This window comes from Mya arenaria, chromosome 15 (assembly GCF_026914265.1).
Source record: "Mya arenaria isolate MELC-2E11 chromosome 15, ASM2691426v1".
In the NCBI taxonomy this organism is placed as follows: Eukaryota; Metazoa; Mollusca; class Bivalvia; order Myida; family Myidae; genus Mya; species Mya arenaria.
In genome coordinates, this window is record NC_069136.1 from 23,223,003 (window position 1) to 23,242,889 (window position 19,887).

The following is a 19,887-nucleotide window of genomic DNA, read 5'->3' on the forward strand; positions in this document are numbered from 1 at the left end:
GGAATAGGAACATTAAAATCACGAGCCATCATAATGCCTTACCATGCCGAACCGTCTGTCGTCGTCATGTTGACGCTCAGTGGATGCGGAGGACAGACCAATGTGAGTGTGGCCTGAGAGATGGACAGCCGCTTCTGCTGGATCTCCGTCAATATGGCACCCATGGTTCTACAAAACACCGTTTAGAAAATTAACAGCAAATGAAACTACGATAAATGGTTTTATAATCCAAAAAAATAATAATAATGAATATCATTATAATTAATTTGTTTAAATGAAAACTGTTTGTTGGGTCCTTTGGTATTGAGCTAAATACTTATATAAAAAACTACAGAAACAAACTCAGTAGCAAAAAGTTTTAACATAAACCCCGCTTAATTGGACAAGGTAAACGCTAAAGACATAGAACACAATAACAAAAAATCACAAACAAAAGACATGGAACAGTAGCACAAAACAACACAAACATATATACAATATAAAAAACTAGGTGTGTTTATCAAGGATTGTTAGGTATCGCCTTGGAACGTTCAGTAAGATGTAAATTTACTGGAGTTTAAACCAGTTTGCGTGCACAACTTCACTCTTATCCCAACAATCCAGAATAAGTAAACACCTATCCTATCAAAGTATGAAGTCGCTTTTGCTGGCCCCACACTTAATGACCGACAGACTATATACTTTTGTAATTGCAAATGGATAAACAATATTTTATTGTTTCGGTTTACCACAATCCAGCGACAAATCGGTTAGAGAATTGTGAAACACGTTACTTTACTCACTCCATCAAACGTTCCTAACATTGATTAAAATCTCAATAAACATAATATTTAAAGGTTATATATTAGTGAACGTATTGTCAAATGTTAATGAAAATATAGTCAAATGTACATACACATAATGTCAAAGGTAAATCAACATAAAGTCAAATGTAATTGCACAAAATGTCCAATGAACATAAGGTATAATTTAACGAAATAACGAACATTCGAGTAACGCAGCGTAAGTAATAAAAATGACGGAACATTTTACCACACTGATGACTAGATTATGGAGTAATTGTAGAATCATACGCAATTATGCAGACACGCATGCTATTTTAGTCATCTTACATTAAAATGTCGTCACCCATTTTAAGAATATGTCTCATTTTGTAAATGAGCAATAGCGTGCCTGAAATCCTTTTTTGTGTGTAAACATAATAATTCAAGTTCATGCAGCAGAATTTCAGGGGTAAAGGTATTTCGTAACAAGACAATGCTAGACCTTTCACAGCGCGCCTTACGATGAATTTCATACAGACTAGTTGAGTTAAGTTCTTGATTGCCCAGCAATATCCCCGGACCTTTCTCCAAGTGAACACCTTTCGGATGATGGTATAAGTGTTTATAGCTGTTTCCACCCTCGCGTATAGTGCCTTAACACTGTGCAGCGCTAACAAAATGCTGACATTTGCACTTAATGCTGATCAAGTCATGCATTGCATTATACTTGTTTGATTAAATAATTCCCTTTAAGTAGACTATTTCAACCACCCTCCCCACCCAAATGTATTAATCGTTAATGTAATCGTACACAATAAACGAATATTGTCCGTTAGTCTTTTAAAAGGAAATAGCATTACGAGTTATCAATTTCAGCGTATACTATTGACAATATCATGTCTTTTTCTTTTATTTAGAAATCTGTCTCCTTTTCATGCGGTAAAAAGTCCGAATATACATCTGCTTTAAAGTTTCTTTGCCCCTTCGTTTTACGGGAAAAAACAACTCTGTATTTTTTCAATTACATATGTTTTAGTTTTAATTTAGAGTAAAGATATTTTATCATCACTGACCTATTACCCATACGTTTACAGCTAGATAGAAACCATAGGGTTTATAGGCCCATCTTATAATATAAAAGGCCACAAAAAGTGTTTACGTATAGATAAAACTAAATCATCTTTGAAAGTGAAAGTTTACATTTGTGATAATGACAATGATCCTTTTTAACTTCTTTGTTGCTTGTTAGAACAGTTTTGCATTTCATTTAATAAGGATATTTATGAGATATGAAGTTGGGTTTGACCAAAAGCATGTTCTTGCCAATAAACTAAAACTGAAACTAATAACTATACATTGACAGAAATATTAGGGTAGTTATATCAATACCTGTAACTCCTTAAACTTGAATAAAACAGGCGATTTTTAATGGAGATAGGAAGAAAAAAGCAAAATTCATTGAGTTTTGACATTTGATAACAAACTTTTTTTTGTTGACGTTCGCAAAGGAAATAAATTCACGTTTTGTTTTCAAAAACTATACCAAATGATCTATAGACTGCTTTTCATCTGTTAACACGCAATGTATATCCGGTATCCCGCCTAAATGAACAATAACTTCCTCTAGCTAAAGAGACACTACAATATATTTTTGCTTTTATAACGAGGTCCTTAGTCCTCTTTTGATACCGAATATGTACGTTACATTTTAACTTGGACTTTTAAAATTAAACACAGGATATAGGTACGTTAATTGATAGATACATTTGTAACTATATCAATTGTATACACCTGTTTATATACTGTTTATATCTGTTCAGGTGGTAAGCAAATACTCTTGGGGTTATTTCCTTATTAGTCGATCTGTATAGCTTTTTTGTACAATTTCAAACACTACATTAACTGTATTTTTTGTGGGTTGGCCATGTCGACTTTAGGTCGATTTGACTAACAATGCAAACGGTCACGCATATATTTCAATTCAATTCAATTCAATTTCAGGCATCTGAGGTTCTGAAAATAATAACTTTTGAATGATTTTGAAAGTCGATAAAAGATCTATGATATTTTTTCAGGAGAGAGTCACTTAATTTCATCTGTGCTATGCTTTTGAGAGAAATAAAATGTTGTCCAAGGCAAGGAATATAGCATGTGTTTTGATGCTGTTGATCGCAGCTGGTAAGCCCACTTATATTTGCCTTGTAGAACACTGTAATATATATTTATTGATTTGAAAACTTTTATAAACTTAAAACTATAACATTTTAATATATATAGTTATAACATACTTCCTTTAGAAATATATTCCTACAGCAAACTCAATAAAACTGTATATTTTATCAGATAAATCTACTAGTATACTAGTAAAATGAGGTTATTTACATCATAATTACGTACCTGTGTATCTATGACATCCAGGATATTAAGAAACAATTCAATAGTACCAAAACCCATTTCATACCAATGACTAAAACCGTGCTGTCTAGTATACCTTGCTATCCATCCTTATGTGTATGTCTTGTGATGCACAGGCGGTATGCACATCTAGATATAAGTAGTCTGCTCCTTCAGCGCCCCCATTCGGAAAACTGATAGAAATATGAGTTTTGAGGCGAGGGTCTAATTTGTGATACCCATGTTGACAGTAAAGTTTAATAGCACTCAAACACTAGATTACGGATCAGAAAACTTGTCGACATTGTTGTGAACAAGTCAGCAATATCTAACTATAGGAAAGGTATCACGTTTGAAGCAGATAAATGGACGTCAGTTTTCGTACACGTAGTGCGAATAAGAAATGTATTTCCAGGCGAAAAACATAGTCTCACACATTTACAGATTGTGCAACGTCATTTATTTCTGTCATTAGTAAGTTTTAAAGGCAGACTAGTGAAATAAAGATTGTAGGTTGGAGGTGGGAAGTTATGTTGGTTTCAATATGTTGTAATAGTTTGTTAAATGTTAATTTTATAATTATATTTCAATAAGGTCGACACTTTTATGTTGAATAATAGCGTTTTGCAAGCTTCTAGCAAACTGACTTACTATCTTAAAGGTCGATCATTATAGTTTAAACGAATGTTCTCAACAACTCAGCTCCTGTTGGTCATCTATTGACGACCTACAACAAATCTGATAATACAAAAAATGACGTTACCTTTAAAGGTTGAAGATGTTTCTGTATTAAAAATAGCACGTGTTTAGTCAAACATTGCAATATTCTGTAATAATGTACATGGTTATATTCCTTTCAAAAAGCTGCACTGACTCAGGAGTTAACCGACAACAATTAAACCAAAAACAATCTCTATTAAATGTCGAACATTCAAACCATTCGGACTCTAGTCACCTCATTGGTTTTCTTAAATAATCCCCCATTGAAAGCTTCTCACTACCGAACTACCATATAACAAAAAGTAGTTGGAATATAAATTAAGGTATCCGTTTGAAGAAACTGCAAGATAAATAAACCAAATGCATTGACATTTTGGCATTCTGGCGATTGTTTTCACAATAAAATGCATACGCCATAAAGTGGGTTTATTGGTATGCGGGTATGGGCAAATGCCTATATTGCTACTTAACGTTGTGGCTCGTAAGAAAGCTCAATGATTTCTACAGAAATAAATATGTTTTTTATATCATTTGTACCTATATTAAATGTTTTACGTACCCTGTCGACATATTTTATTCAATTTAATGTAATACTATAACTAATTATGGCTTCATGTTAGACTATTTGATGTAATCTAGTAAAATAATGAGGATACATAAAGCGGTTTAAAAATAAAACCAACGTAAAATCAGAGTTAAGAAGTATTCTCAATTATATTAATCGCGCCCATGTGATAAAAACAGCATCCGGATTAAGTTTGCAAATCCGGAATTTTTGCAAACTTATTTTTTTTATTTTTCACCCAATGTTTTTAATTTTTGTATTTTTAAAATGTGTTAGGTAATACTAATAAGAGATATTTTTTGTTTCCTGAAATTTAATTTAGAAATATGTTTTTATGGCATTTAAAGTCAACTTTTCCAATGGGAGTCCCATTGGAAAATGGCCTTCCCATTGGAAAATGGCTTTTTCAAGCTTTTCCAATTGGAAAACTGGCTCTATTAAAATTGTGGGAGAATTTGGAACATAATTTTTAAAATTGAAATTGACTGTTTAATTAAGAATATTTTACACTAACTACATGAAAAATAATATATTCATTAAAAATGAAGAACCGATAGATTCATTTAAGGCATTGGTATGCGAATCCTTCCCATGAGTGAATTTTTTCCAATTGGAGGATTCCCACATTCAAAGTGGGAAAGTATGAACATTGGAAAATTCCAATTGGAATATTTGGTTAATGGGAACATTCCAATTGGAGAATAAAGTTCAGTTTTAAAATGGGAAATTTCCAATTGGAAGGACAGGTAAGATTTTGTAATGGGAACATGTAGGAAATGGGAATAAAGAAAAATATTGCCATATTTAAAGCAAAAATTAGCAAAATGACACTTCTTACAATGTCCTTACCTGTCAACTGTCGACTTATCCATATTCCTCATCGCTGCTATACTATACAATGGTTAGCATGACGTCTAACCATCGTATTGCTTCATTAACCCTGTATCAGATACTAGTACAATTTTTTATCCGATTGAAAAAAAAGACAAACAAAAAAAATCCATCTTTCATCAATGTCACAAAAACGCTGTCGTTAAGCTTGATTACAAACATCTTGCCATTTAACCGATTATTTTCAAGGTTAAAGGCAACTAAAATTTGGTCAAGAATTAGCATTAATGAAGTTCTTTGAAGTCGAAGATATAAACTTTTTTACACTTCTATCTTTGTTAAAGACCACATGATTATGTTCATATATTTACACAAATTATAAAGGAGTCGGAGAGGTGATGGAGATCTATTGTATGAAAAGGCTTAATTTATGGTATTTATGGGTAAAAATAGTGAAGGAACGACTCGCCATACTGTCATTATTTCATGTACATTGTGCTATATGAAATTATTCTCGTTCACCAGAGTGATGGTGCCATGCGTTACACATTTGATTTATCACTATCAAACCTCTTGTAAATGAGAATGTGTGAATATGGTGTTGATAAATCAATGAATGGTTTAAAAAATAAACATTTTGAATTTTGAAATAAAGAAGCCTGAACTTGAAGAATACTGCCATGACTAATGAGATGCAATGTGCCAGGCCGCAAAAGTTTTATCAGTGAACATATTAACAGACAATTAAAATATTACATTCAAACAGGGAAAAAGTAATATGAAAACCTATCGCTGTCGCTAAAGTAATGCACCAGTCAATGGTAAGCACCCCCCCCCACCCCAGGTCCGGGGGGACAGTCGGTGGTTTTGTGTTCGCGCCAAAATAGCGGGGAATTGGCCTTGGACCGACTGTGTAGCTCAGGGAATTTGGTCGAAGCGCTAGCGGTTTAAGCGCCCGGCGTGCGCCACCTCTAAAATAATCGAAGTTTACTGTTTTCATCAATATCGGAGAAACAAAGGTAATAAAATAAGCTCATAATGCACCATTTCCGACTACATACATGAGGGAGTAACCCCAAATTCCCGTAAAACAGTTTATGCCATATACTTTCGGTTCTGAGGGAGGAGCACATGTCAAAAGTTGCGCCCCTAAGTTACTACCCCTCTAACATCAATTCCTTGATCCGCACCTGCGATGTGCCATGTTTCCGCAACCTGGGAGATTTAATAAAAACGCTTCTGTTTCTGGGGCTGTGATTACGAAGTTCGTAATCACTGGTTCTGCTGTAATAAACCAAGATGATACTCGACTTCTACTACTACAAGTTACCTAGATTCACGTGCATTATTTAGCACGTTATTGCTATGTGTTTCACAAGATTTATACCCTGTGTACTGCTAATATTTAGCATTCTAAAACATTTATTGTTGAATAAGATTTTAGCTGATAGCTATTTTCTATTTGTCTGAGGATGATGAAAAACATAATCTTATATATTCAACCTCAAGTCAGTTTCCTAGTCTGAATTTTGAGAGGATACAAAAAGTATTCCTGGTGGGTACAACCTTTAAGGTAAAAGACAGACACAAATACATGCATGCCATACTTTTGAGAGGCTTTGCAGTGGATTTTAGTCTGAATTCCAGGGAATATTGGTCTAAAGTCCAGCGGATTTTGGTCTTAACAATATCAACATTTATTATTTAAGACTAAATACAGAAATTTGAATGCATATTTACTTATATTTATTTAATGATCTAGAATACATACAATAAAAGAATAAATAATATATTATGAAATTATAATCAATTGTCAATGCATATGATAAATAAATAATACATAAAACAAGAGGGCCATGATGGCCCTGAGTAAAAGAGTTTAACCTTTGTTATTAATATAGCTTGTTTCTCAAAGAATATTGAACAAGAGCTGTCAAAGTATGTGACAAATGCCCCCCAATGTGACATTGATCTATGAACAAGTACATAACAAGAGCACCGCGAAACGGAGCATTATACGCCCGAAGAAGATTCGGCTTGAGGTCCTTTTAATGTAGTGATGATTTGTATAAAGTTATTTGAAAATCGCTTTATTAGTTACCAAGTTATGGCCCGGACACGGAATTGCTAACGGACGAGTTACAAAGATGTGGCCCGGACACAGAATTGCTTATGCCCCCCCATGGTGATTCTAGTCTTTGAGGTATGGACCTGGAAATTGCGGGCAACACATCCTTTTAATGTAGTGATGATTTGTATAAAGTTATTTGAAAATCGCTTTATTAGTTACCAAGTTATGGCCCGGACACGGAATTGCTAACGGACGAGTTACAAAGATGTGGCCCGGACACAGAATTCCTAATGCCCCCCCATGGTGATTCTAGTCTTTGAGTTATGGCCTGGACATGGAATTGCTAACGTCCCCCCCATGGTGATTCTAGACTTTGAGGTATGGACCTGGAAATTGCATGTGACATCCTTTTAATGTAGTGATGATTTGTATAAAGTTATTTGAAAATCACTTTATTAGTAACAAAGATGTGGCCCAGACACAGAATTGCTAACGCCCCCCCCCCCCATGGTGATTCTAGTCTTTGAGGTATGGACCTGGAAATTGCGCGCGACACATCCTTTTAATGTAGTGATGATTTGTATAAAGCTATTTGAAAATCGCTTTATTAGTTACCAAATTATGGCCCGGACACGGAATTGCTAACGGACGAGTAACAAAGATGTGGCCCGGAAACAGAATTGCTAACGCCCCCCCATGGTGATTCTAGTCTTTGAGGTATGGACCTGGTAATTGCGCGTGACACATCCTTTTGGACACGGAATTGCTAACAGACGAGTAACAAAGATGTGGCCAGGACACAGAATTGCTAACGCCCCCCATTGGTGATTCTAGTCTTTGATTTATGGCCTGGACATGGAATTGCTAACGTCCCCCCCATTGCTAACGGACGAGTAACAAAGATGTGGCCAGGACACAGAATTGCTAACGCCCCCCATTGGTGATTCTAGTCTTTGAGTTATGGCCTGGACATGGAATTGCTAACGTCCCCCCCATGGTGATTCTAGACTTTGAGGTATGGACCTGGAAATTGCATGTGACACATCCTTTTAATGTAGTGATGATTTGTATAAAGTTATTTGAAAATCACTTTATTAGTAACAAAGATGTGGCCGGACACAGAATTGCTAACGCCCCCCCCCCCCATGGTGATTCTAGTGTTTGAGGTATGGACCTGGAAATTGCGCGCGACACATCCTTTTAATGTAATGATGCTTTGTATAAAGTTATTTGAAAATGACTTTATTAGTGACAAAGTTGTGGCCCGGACACGGAATTGCTAACGCACCCCCATGGTGATTCTAGTCTTTAAGGTATGGACCTGGAAATTGCGCGCGACACATCCTTTGAATGTAGTCATGATTTGTATAAAGTTATTTGAAAATCGCTTTATTAGTTACCAAGTTATGGCCCGGACACGGAATTGCTAACGGACGGACAGACAGACGGACAGACGATGGAGGCCATAACATAATACGACCCTTCGGGCGTATAAAAAGTTTATCTTGCCTGTATGTGTCAAATACATATTGCAAGTTATATTAAATTGCCTCTGAGCAAAAAAAAAAACAATCATACTAAATGACAGCCAACACTCTTTATGTCCTCATATTCAGCATTCCATTGTGAATAAACACTTAGTGTATCTTTCACCTTAGAGGTAGGGACATGGGTCTTGCACACGACACATTGTCTTGGTATGTTGAAAACATATGGCATTTTCATTTTAAAATCTGTCCATATAAGAGAAAGTCACAGCGCGGACACGACAGCCTATAATTTCCTTCAGGTTGCCATGGCAACCAGAGTTCTGCAAGGAATTAATTTTTTTTAACAATTTTGAAAAAGCACCAACCAAGGATCATTCCTATGAAGTTTCATCAAAATTGTCCAAGCGGTTTAGGAGAAGATGATTGTAACCAATTGTTGACACTTTTCCTTTAGGTTGCCATGTCAACCAGAGTTCTAAATGGAATTAATTTCTTTGAACAATTTTGTAAAAACTACCAACCAAGGATCATTCCTATGAAGTTTCATCAAAATTGTCAAAGCGGTTTAGGAGAAGAAGATGATTATAACCAATTGTTGACATTTTCCTTTAGGTTGCCATGGCAACCGGGCCAAACAAAATTATGTGAACAAATTTAAGAGAGGTCCATGCAAGGACACTTCAAACCAAATTTGCTGAAGATCTATCAAGGGGTTCATGCGAAGAAAATGTTAAGTTTTTTTACTAATTTTAGCTCTGGTGGCCCTTAAAAGGGGCCAAACAAAATTATTTGAAAAGACCTGACAGAGGCCCATGCTAGGATGCTTCAGACTTGAAGATCCATCAAGCAGTTAATAAGATCAAGTTGTTTAAAGGTTTTTCTATTTTTTGCTCTGGTGACCCCTAAAAGGGGCCAAACAAAACCATTTGAACAAAGTTGAGAAAGGACCATGTAAGGATGCTACATATCAAGTATGGAGTCATTCTGACCTTTACTTTCAGAGGAAAAGATGTTCAGTGACAAGACAATGTAAAAACAAATGACCCCTGAGCAAGGCCAATTTGACCCCGGGACAATAATTTGAATACCTTTGGTGTAGGTCCACTAGGTAACACTATAAACCAAATATGAAAGCTCTAGGTCTTATATTTTGGAGAAGAGGATTTTTAAAGTTTTATTATATAAGACTATATAAAAACAAATAACTTTCAGGGCGGGGCCAATTTTGACCCTGTGGCAATAATTTGAACAACTTTGATAGAGGTCCACAAGATGATGTTGTATACCAAATATCTAATCTCCTGGCCTTACGGTTCTGGAGAAGAATATTTTTAAAGATTTACAATATAACACTACGTAAAAACAAGGACCCCCTAGGCGGGGTCAATTTTGACCCTGTGGCAATAATTTGAACAAATCTGGTAGAGGTCCACTAGATGATGCTGTATACCAAATATCTAAGCCCTGGGCCTTACAGTTTCGGAGAAGATTTTTAAAGATTTACTATATAACACTATGTAATGAAACTAGTGACCCCTGGGGCGGGGCCATTTTTGACCCCAGGAGAATAATATGAACAAATTTTGTAGAGGACCACTACATGATGACACATACCAATTTTCAAGGTTCTAGGCCTTGTGGTTTTTGAGAAGAAGATTTTCCCTATATAAGTCTATGTAAAACAAGTGACCCCCGGGGCAGGGCCATTTTTGACCCCAGGGGGATAGTTTTAACAATTTTGGTAGAGGACCACTAGATGATGCTATATACCAAATATTAAGGCTCTAGGCCTTGTGGTTTTGAAAAATAAGATTTTTAAAAGTTTTTCCTTTCCGTTGCCATGGCAACCAGAGTTCTGCATGGAATTCAATTCTTTGAACAATTTTCAAAGGGGACCACCCAAGGAACATTCCTGTAAAGTTTGGAAGAAATTGGCTAAGCGGTTTATGAGGAGATGTCGTTTAAAGTAAAAGTTTACGGACGGACGGACGACAGACGGACGCCGGACAAATTGTGATCACAAAAGCTCACCTTGTCACTATGTGACAGGTGAGCTAAAAACATTTACTTATTAATTATTAAAGCACTGCGCATAGTAATATACTTTTCATTTTTTCATTCCCCCCCCCTCCCCCCCCCCCCCCCCCCCCCCCCCCCCCCCCCCCCCCCGGGAATATATGGCATAAACAAACCAAACTTATACTCTCAATTGTTTCAAATGAACATTATTATTTATTAACTATTTTGATTCAATTAGCATTCACATTTAGTCAAGTCACCATGATTTGCATTTGAATTTTTGCTATTTGTAACATTAGACATACCTTATATACTTCATTTGTACCAAAATTAAACAAATAACGATCTGTATTATAAGATAGCATAATTTGAAAAAAAGAAAAAAAAAAACTTTTATTACTTAATTAATTGCTTAAACAATAAACATACATTTTTCCATCCTTTTTTATGAAATTCAAAAGCCATTGCATTACTCTTCATATTGACAAACAAGAAATAAAAATAGTTCATGTATGTAATCATCTATTTTATTTAATTTAAACAATCATTTGATATCATTATAATTTAGTTCTTACAAATCATGTAAGTAATTTCACTTTCAATAAATTGAGAGTTAATAAACAGTCACATGACAAATTCCTTTTATTGGATCTTCAATGTCAGATGGAAAGCTATTATTAAGGAGCCAAGTGATGTTTGTTCCTGCATCTGAACTGCCTAAATGCAGCCAATTAGAAATTTTGCATTGAATGTTACATATTTGGGTTAATTAAGGGCTATAATCCCTGTCCCGACAATTTTGAAGATAGAACTTAAGAAAAGTTATTGACTGGCTAAAAGAAAAATATAAATTGAGGAATAAAGGCAATGTAATCTTTACAGATATACAAAAATGATTCGCAGATACATATTTAGACTTATCGACATTTTACTTAATATCAGGTTCTTACAAATTATTTATAATATTATTCTTCATATACATACACATTATTTAGTAAACAGTACTGTTTCAACAATTCAAACAAATACATAGTTACAAATCAAATGTTGCTGTATTATGGCAAACACTTGGTGTTCTATCAGTACTTTAACTGATCTGGAACCTCAGATCAACCCATAAAGAAATGGAGTCTAGTAACTTCCCACTCGCCTGCCTCTTGGAACAACTGGGCCATGATTTTACCAGTTACCAGTAAGTGTTCTTTTAGACCATCATGTTGGTCAAAAATGTAATCAGACAAATCAAGACTGTCCGTAACTGGAAATCGGACCTGTTTCAATACATAGGCCACACTTTTTTTATCCAACTCCTTCCAAATGATGGGTAGTGACATGGACATTCCTCAATCTAACTTCTGCAGTGACTTCATTCATTCCTTTAGTCAAATACGGACAGTGTGAGCTGTTGAGATAGACAGCTCCTGTGACATCACATTTTATTGTGAAGAAAGTCCAGCATAGATGGCTTGTCATCTAATGTAGCTAATATGTCCGCCCAGTCAGCTCAATCGGTAGAGCGTTGGACTCTGAATTGGACATCCCGGGTTCGATTCCCGGGCGGACCAGGTCACCTCTGTTGTGATTGGTTATGAAATCCTTTCTACGACCATTCGCACTGTACCACTGCACCTGGCATGTACAGAAGCTGTCAGTTCCTTGCAGAGGTGAAGGCACCTAGTACTGGTTCTGCCCAGGATAGGTGTGCGGTGGTTGAACTGTCACTCTGGGACCCTTCAATGTGCTCACGCCGGGACCCGGAGTATAAACTACTAACACCACCACCTGGCAGCCTGCTCTGAAGCTTGTCCATAGCCCCATATGTGTGGCCAGTCATCCATTATCCCCATTTTAATGATAATCTGAAAATAATCCCAAGCACATTTATATGCATATTTATTATATCATATCCACTTCTATACACTTATCTTCTCTAGGATGTTCAAACAGGCTTGATGTGACAATACAAAATGTGAAGACAAATAAACAGTGAGATACAACAAGTATATTGAATTTTCTGTCTGATTTAAAATGATTTGTAATATAAACAGGACAGGTGAAACTTCCTATTCGACAAATATCTTTTTTTATTGTCATTTCCAAGCATTTTTTATGATTAGATTATTTAATATTTCACAACTTAAATACTATCAGGAAGTCATAAGATTAACCATCTATATATATATAATAAATCATATATATATATTTAATATATAAAAACAAGTCATTATACAAATGATATACACAAATTAAAAAGGTATTTATACTTCTGAAACACTGTTGCACAAGCCACTGGGCACAAAGAGGTTGATGAAGGTTTTCCTGATGCCCTTTGAGGTTTCCCCCCAATAATGAGAAAGATGACCTCTGAGAGAGATGGTGGTTATTTCCTGAAACATTAAATTTATACATGTTGTATATAATTTAAAAAAAGGACACTTGACAATATACAGAATGCTGTACATAAAATTCATAAGTCCTATAAATAAATGCTTTTGAAAAATTCCAGAACATATAAACAGCGAAACCCAAAACCTCTTGATTTTGTTCTCAATTGGCCAACAGGGAAGTATTTTTTTTTTCAAGAATCCATGAAAACCAGTGATATAAAACTGCTGACAAAAAATTAGATCATGCATTTTTCGTTAACTGTTAGTAATAGTTTAACCCACAAAACATTGGCTTTCAAACGAAAATATGCAAATCTGCGATATGATCTATGTCAGCAGTCTTTTATCATTGGTTTGCAGATACTATTAAACCCAAAATTTTGCTCTTTCCAAGACAAAAAAAATAAAAAAGTTGTAAAAACGGTAAATTTGTGAGAGTGCATGCAGCTTTAATAATAATTAATATATTCTTGTAATGAAGCTGTTATGTGCTAAAAATAGAACCCAATGAAAAATAAGCATATCCTAATAAGCCTAGCTTTAATATTATGAAGTATTTACTGAATCAAATAGACATATATAGGCAAATGACTGAAAAGCTACCATAATTAAAGCTGCACTATCACAGATTAAACATTTCGACAACTTTTTAATTTTTGTCTTGGAACAGGCCAATTTTTGCTACAATCCATGGAAACCAGTTAATAAGACTGCTGACAAAAAATTAGATCGCGGATTTTTATATTTAAGTTCATAAATTGATGTTTTATGCATTTTTCTTAAACCGTTAGTAAGGTTTTAAGCTCTAACATTTTCGAAAATATGAAAATCTAAGATCTGTTTTTTTATCAACAATCTTACATCAATGGGTTGCAGATATTTACGCAAAAATTTGCTCTTTCCAAGACAAAAATAAAAAAGTTGTAAAAATGGTAAATCTGTGAGAATGCAGCGTTAAGAGTATTTTTTAAACTTATAATGAAAGTCATTTGCATTTATTTTACATAAGCACGAAAACTAATGTGTTATTTATTCTGAACTCCTTTATAAAAATGTAGGACAAAACATCCCATGTCATTTTTGACTAAGGGGACAAAACACGTCCAACCCATTTAGACAGGGTTGACAAAACAACCCAGATCAGATCAGATCAGAACCATCCTACCAACACTTGAAAGATTAAAACTGATTGGCCATTATCAAGATGTGTTTTATTACCCCCAATAAACACCCTTTTTCACTTAATTTATTAGGTTTAGAAATGTTACTATGGAGATCTTTATCACAGCATAAGGAAGACACAGTGACTTTAATCATAAGGATTTGCTACAAAGCTACAGTACAATATTAAGTTCAGCATTATGATAATCCTTACTTCAAAACACTCTTCTTAAAAAGGTGTTCAAGGCCAAAATCTAATATTCATATTCATTACAGGCTGCTTTGCATGACAATTATTAATTTCAGATATTTGCTTTAAGCAATTTATTTTTAATTATAAAAACACTTTCTCATAGTTTTCATCTTCTTTTTGATATTGACATGTTAATATTAAAGGGGCCTCATTTGTTTTTAATATTTACGTTAGTCTTATATTAAAGCTGCAACCTCACAGATTGAAAGTTTTGACAACTTTTTTTAAAATTTTTGTCTTCGAACAAGCGAATTTTTGCGTAAATATCTGCAAACCAGCGATAAAAGACTGCTGACAAAATATCAGATTGCAGCTTTTCATACTTCCATCCAAAATTGATGTTTTATGCATTTTTCTTAAACTGTTAGTAGCAGTTTAAGCTGTAAAACATTAAATTTGGAATGGAAATATCAAAATCTGAAATCTAATCTTTAGTCAGCAGCCTTTAATCACATAAGCAGGTATTTACACAAAGAAATTCTAATACATAAAGTTTAAACAAAAAATAAAAAAGTTGGAAATCAATACATACACAAGTTGACTAACATATATTTTGAATAATAAACCTTAAATTACTTTCCAAAGAATGCATTTAAGGAAAAGTTACTTACTGAAAACAAGACTGTAACAATGCATGTATTTTAAAGTGAAAACGCATATATATTATGTATTTTAAAAATGTAATCCTTTATACTTTTTACTCTTTCTGTTTTTAAAAAGGATGTAACCCTAACCAAATCATTTTATTTTTGGCCCTACTATAACACAATCAAGAATTTAGCCCCACATTCCAGAATGCAGGGCTTAAATGTGTTATCATTTTGATCACTGACATGACATCATTGACAAAATAAGGATTCAAAAATCTTTGTTTCCGCCCAACTGACCCTATTTTTATCCTTCTGATCCTTTTTTGTTTTTGGTGTTTTGATCAATATGTGCTTTTTTAGTAAAGACCTTAATAATTCCCTGATATAGGTCAGTTTGCCAAAGAAACATGGTCCTAAAAAAAAAAACAGTTACCGTATGCCTACCTTTTTTTGATATTTAACTGGAAACTATGAATACTTTTTTTTGGCCTAAGCAACAATTTTTGTTTGAAGCCAGTGTGCATGTGCATACTGTGTATTTTTTTACTTAATTACATTGTATTGTCTGCGAATTACCAATATCAAATCCATTGTCCTATTTAACAGGATAATGGTTTTGATATTGGTCCCATGTATTATCATTATAAAAAGTGTAGGAATTTTATTCAAGACCATTTGCAAGATGTGTCATGTTTGGTGTCAATATTATGCTTGAATGATCATATTTTATATTTGTCATTGTTAGATATTTAATTTGTATAAAAAAATGAGCAATAATAAAACCTCTAAAGTTTTTTCCTCAGTTGGTAAGAATTACACCTGTTGTTGTTGTTGGGTTAATAAAAGTCTGCTTGCCTATGGCTCCATTATGGCTTGACCCTGTCACACCCCCTAGTGTGACTGAAACATATTTGTGAGGCCAAAGGGGGATCTATCTTCATTGAATGTCAGTATTTATTTTAGCTCCACCCCTTTTACTTGACCTGGCATCGCCCCTTTCACTGAACCGGACATCTGATTGGCTGAATGAATATGCCTTTTAAAGGTTTCCTTATGACTGACAGCCCCCACCCCCCACAGAGAAAGACTGGTCATTTGAGACAATCACTATCATATTTTGAAAAGGCGGCTATATGCATGACTATGAATTGGCTTGTAATTGATTTAAGATAATGATCATTATCTGCAGTTATGCACTTAAATTCATAAAAAATTCATGTTCCTTATACTATGAAAATTTTGGAAGAAATACATGACTGTCAATTTAGAATTGAACTTAATTTCCATGTAAATATCCTTAAATTGTATAACATGTCGAAGGCAAAATGTAGATTTTCACAGATTGATACAATTGCTAAAAGGCATGTTCATTTTTTCAAGATAATGACATTAATAGAAGGTTTCTACTTTGTGTAAGGTTTTCTGAATTTAAACATTTTTTTTTGTCTTCAAGTCTCTTAACATTACCAAATAAAAAGAACTGTCCTCCAGTTTGTATTATGTAGAATAAGTTGTAATTTGGAAGTAACTGTAATTTGTTACAAAGATGGTTTAACCAAAACTTAATGAAAATCCTACATTGATTTCGTGCATTTATATATATATATATATATATATATATATATATATATATATATATATATATATATATATATATATTAATACATATAGCCCGGAATAGTTGTAGCCCGGAATTATAGCTATTCTAGTTTTTCCGACCTAATCCTCCGGTACAAACAAAATTAAACCGTTGTAATATACACACATTACTTCGGAAACAATAGAGTCATTGGACTGTTACATGAATTTCAATAGCTCGAAATTCACCTTTTATTTGTTACTTCCGGGCTATATGCATTAACATAACAGGGTTTTCCCATGCTGGTACAAATAAAAGGCGAATTTCGAGCTATTGAAATTCGTGTAACAGTCCAATGACTCTATTGTTTCCTACGTATAATTCCGGGCTACAACTATTAAGAGCATATACTATCACACTCATCTGATATATTGGGGATTAAATTTATGTACCAGTACATTATCTTACAGAATGATAGTGATAGTGAGTCATTATCAAATTATTATCCTGATTAATAAGTAAGTTGTTGAGTGAAAACTATTTTTAAATTGAGACAATAAGGTGGATGACATGTTAAGTTATTGAAAGCTTTGAAGATTTTATACAAAAGTTATAAGTTGTCTCAATTTATGATTTCGAAAACCATTAAATTGGCAGGCCTAAGCATCATGAGCCACTCACAGACTTTGATGGAATTGGTAAAAGACAAAAAATAAATATTTACTTTCTTAGTGTTGCAATGCAAAAGATACTGGGCCTACTTTCTATCGAGTAAAACATTCTTAATATATATTTAGCTTTTTTCCATTTGCCAAATAATGGAAAATTATTTGAACTTGATTTTGAAAAATAATTATTTTTTATCCTGACTATATAATTATTTAGTCTTTAAAACAGACTCTCTTCCTTTTAAACTCTAAAATATCTTTAAAAATAAAATAAAATACATTTAAACCCATTAAGATTTAATTAATTATTTAAACAGGCCAGTCTGCACTGCCTTTTCAGTAAGGATTTTAGTCAAAATCATATCTTCGTAAGAACAAGACAGTACACCATAGGTAATTATGACCCCCCCCCCCCCCCGCATAATTATGCATATTATGCATATTTGTATACATGTATTAGCTAGACAATATACAACGATAAGTGTATTGTATAAATTAGTGAGCAAATAAATGCATTAATAAATAAATAAATACAGATTTATACTGGTAAATAGATTTATAAATATAAATATTTTAGGAAAGATAAACATTAGATAAAAAATATTATCAAAGCCTTTTTAGCCATATTGTATTGGCTGGTGGGGTTACTCAAAATTACCGTGCATGGTCCGCTTACAACCAATTAAATATTTTCAATAGCTCTGAGAATGATTCATACAATCTTTGATATGATGTCAGTTTTTTTTACATGGCATGGCTTGACTTGATCAATATAAATTTTATATTATATGACTTGCACAATTCACATGACTTTTCATATATATCCTTTAAGTTTTGTGTGATAATAGATCTTTGATCTAAATTTGTGATTCAAAACTTAAAGATACATATATATATATATTTACTGCTTCGGAATCACACTTTACACACAAGACATGTTAAAATAGATTATTGTACTCACTGTTTTTTAATTTAAGTTTATTCATCAAACTCTGTCACTCTAGCTGTCTCTGTATTATCAGCATCACACATCAACTAAAACAAAAAATAATAAGAATTATAACAAGAAAGGTTCAAGTAGTTAGAATATATATGGGCTGTCATTGGACATATAATATAACAATTTACCATGATTCCATGAAATATTTTTACAAACTAGCAAACCTGAACTCCTTTGTATTTTTTTACATCTTTGTGAGATTTTGCATAAAGCATCTATCTAATTCTTTGTTAATTTACCACATTAAAATTTATTGATTAACTGTACTTTTATTTATTTTATAAATATCTTATATGTTGTGCACCAGTCAATTGTAACCCTGGCGCCCCCAGGTCCAGGGAATAGCGGGGACTTTGACTTTCGGTCCAGCCAACCCTGGGTCTAATCCCCTCCCCTGCGGGAACGAACTGATGGTAAAACCCCGGCCAAATGCCCCTGCACACCAGAGACTCTATATAAGGCCCAATCTCAGCTAAATTTGGCTCAAAGACAAAACCACTGCGGTCACCCGGCCCTGCGTGGCCACATAGAAAGTAAAAACACGGCCCATTTCCCGACTATTCCCAGTATACCCCCAGACCGGGGGGTGTGCGTGGTTAGTAACCGTTACAATTGACTGGTGCATTGGTTATAATAACTGAGAGGCCTCAAAGATGCTCACATGACTGTGACCTTTTTGACCTTTTAGCAGATTAGAACAAAGAAAGGATTTTTAAGAAATATACTCAATGAAACAGAGTGAAACTTTATTCAGGGGCTATACACCGTATGATGAAATAGCGAAAGAAGAGAAAATTGTCGAAAACTGTCATGAATTTGGTATCAATGTGTACAATGCATTGAAACTAACTAACTGAAGTACCACATAGTTTACAATTAATTGATTTTTCACATTTTTTTTTCCATTAAAAAAGATTACTAGGTGGGTATACCTAGTATAATTATTTTTTATGTGTGATTGGCTAGTCGATGTTATCACTTAATGTTACCAAGCTAGGTATATATTAAATCAAATAAACAAATGTAAACTTTCATAGCAGTGGATACAACACTGGACTGCAATTTTGGCGACCACAGTTTGAACCCGGTCTCTGTTATTTTTTCTTTACATTTTGATATTTTTTTACCAATTATGATATCAAAAGGATAAACATTTTATTGAATAATTGTCCTGTATACTGGGACTGACCCTACTGTTTGTATAGTCCATTGGTTAAAGAAAATAGATTAAAAAAGAGAAAAAAATAATTGTAAAGTGTGTGTTTAAGGTAGCACTACCCTAATGAAAACCTCCACTTGAAATGCTTCATTTTAATGTTTTATCCTTTATTGTTAAGCACATACCTACACATCTTTTGTGGGTTCATGTGAGCAGTTCAACTTCAAAGCAACCCA

The 19,887-nt window shown here is 33.9% G+C and overlaps 1 protein-coding gene across 2 annotated transcripts in view; it reads left to right on the forward strand.

Annotated features, from left to right (window-relative positions):
- Nucleotides 1-2,453: 2,453 nt before the first annotated feature.
- Nucleotides 2,454-19,887, forward strand: part of LOC128218850 (multiple epidermal growth factor-like domains protein 10) — a 38,747-nt gene continuing 21,313 nt past the window's right edge. For both annotated transcript variants that reach the window (XM_052926586.1, XM_052926587.1), the window contains exons 1-2: nucleotides 2,454-2,508; nucleotides 2,840-2,942. In XM_052926586.1, the coding sequence (XP_052782546.1) occupies nucleotides 2,888-2,942 (55 nt within the window). In that variant the 5' untranslated portion in view covers nucleotides 2,454-2,508; nucleotides 2,840-2,887. The remainder of the gene's footprint in view (nucleotides 2,509-2,839; nucleotides 2,943-19,887) is intronic.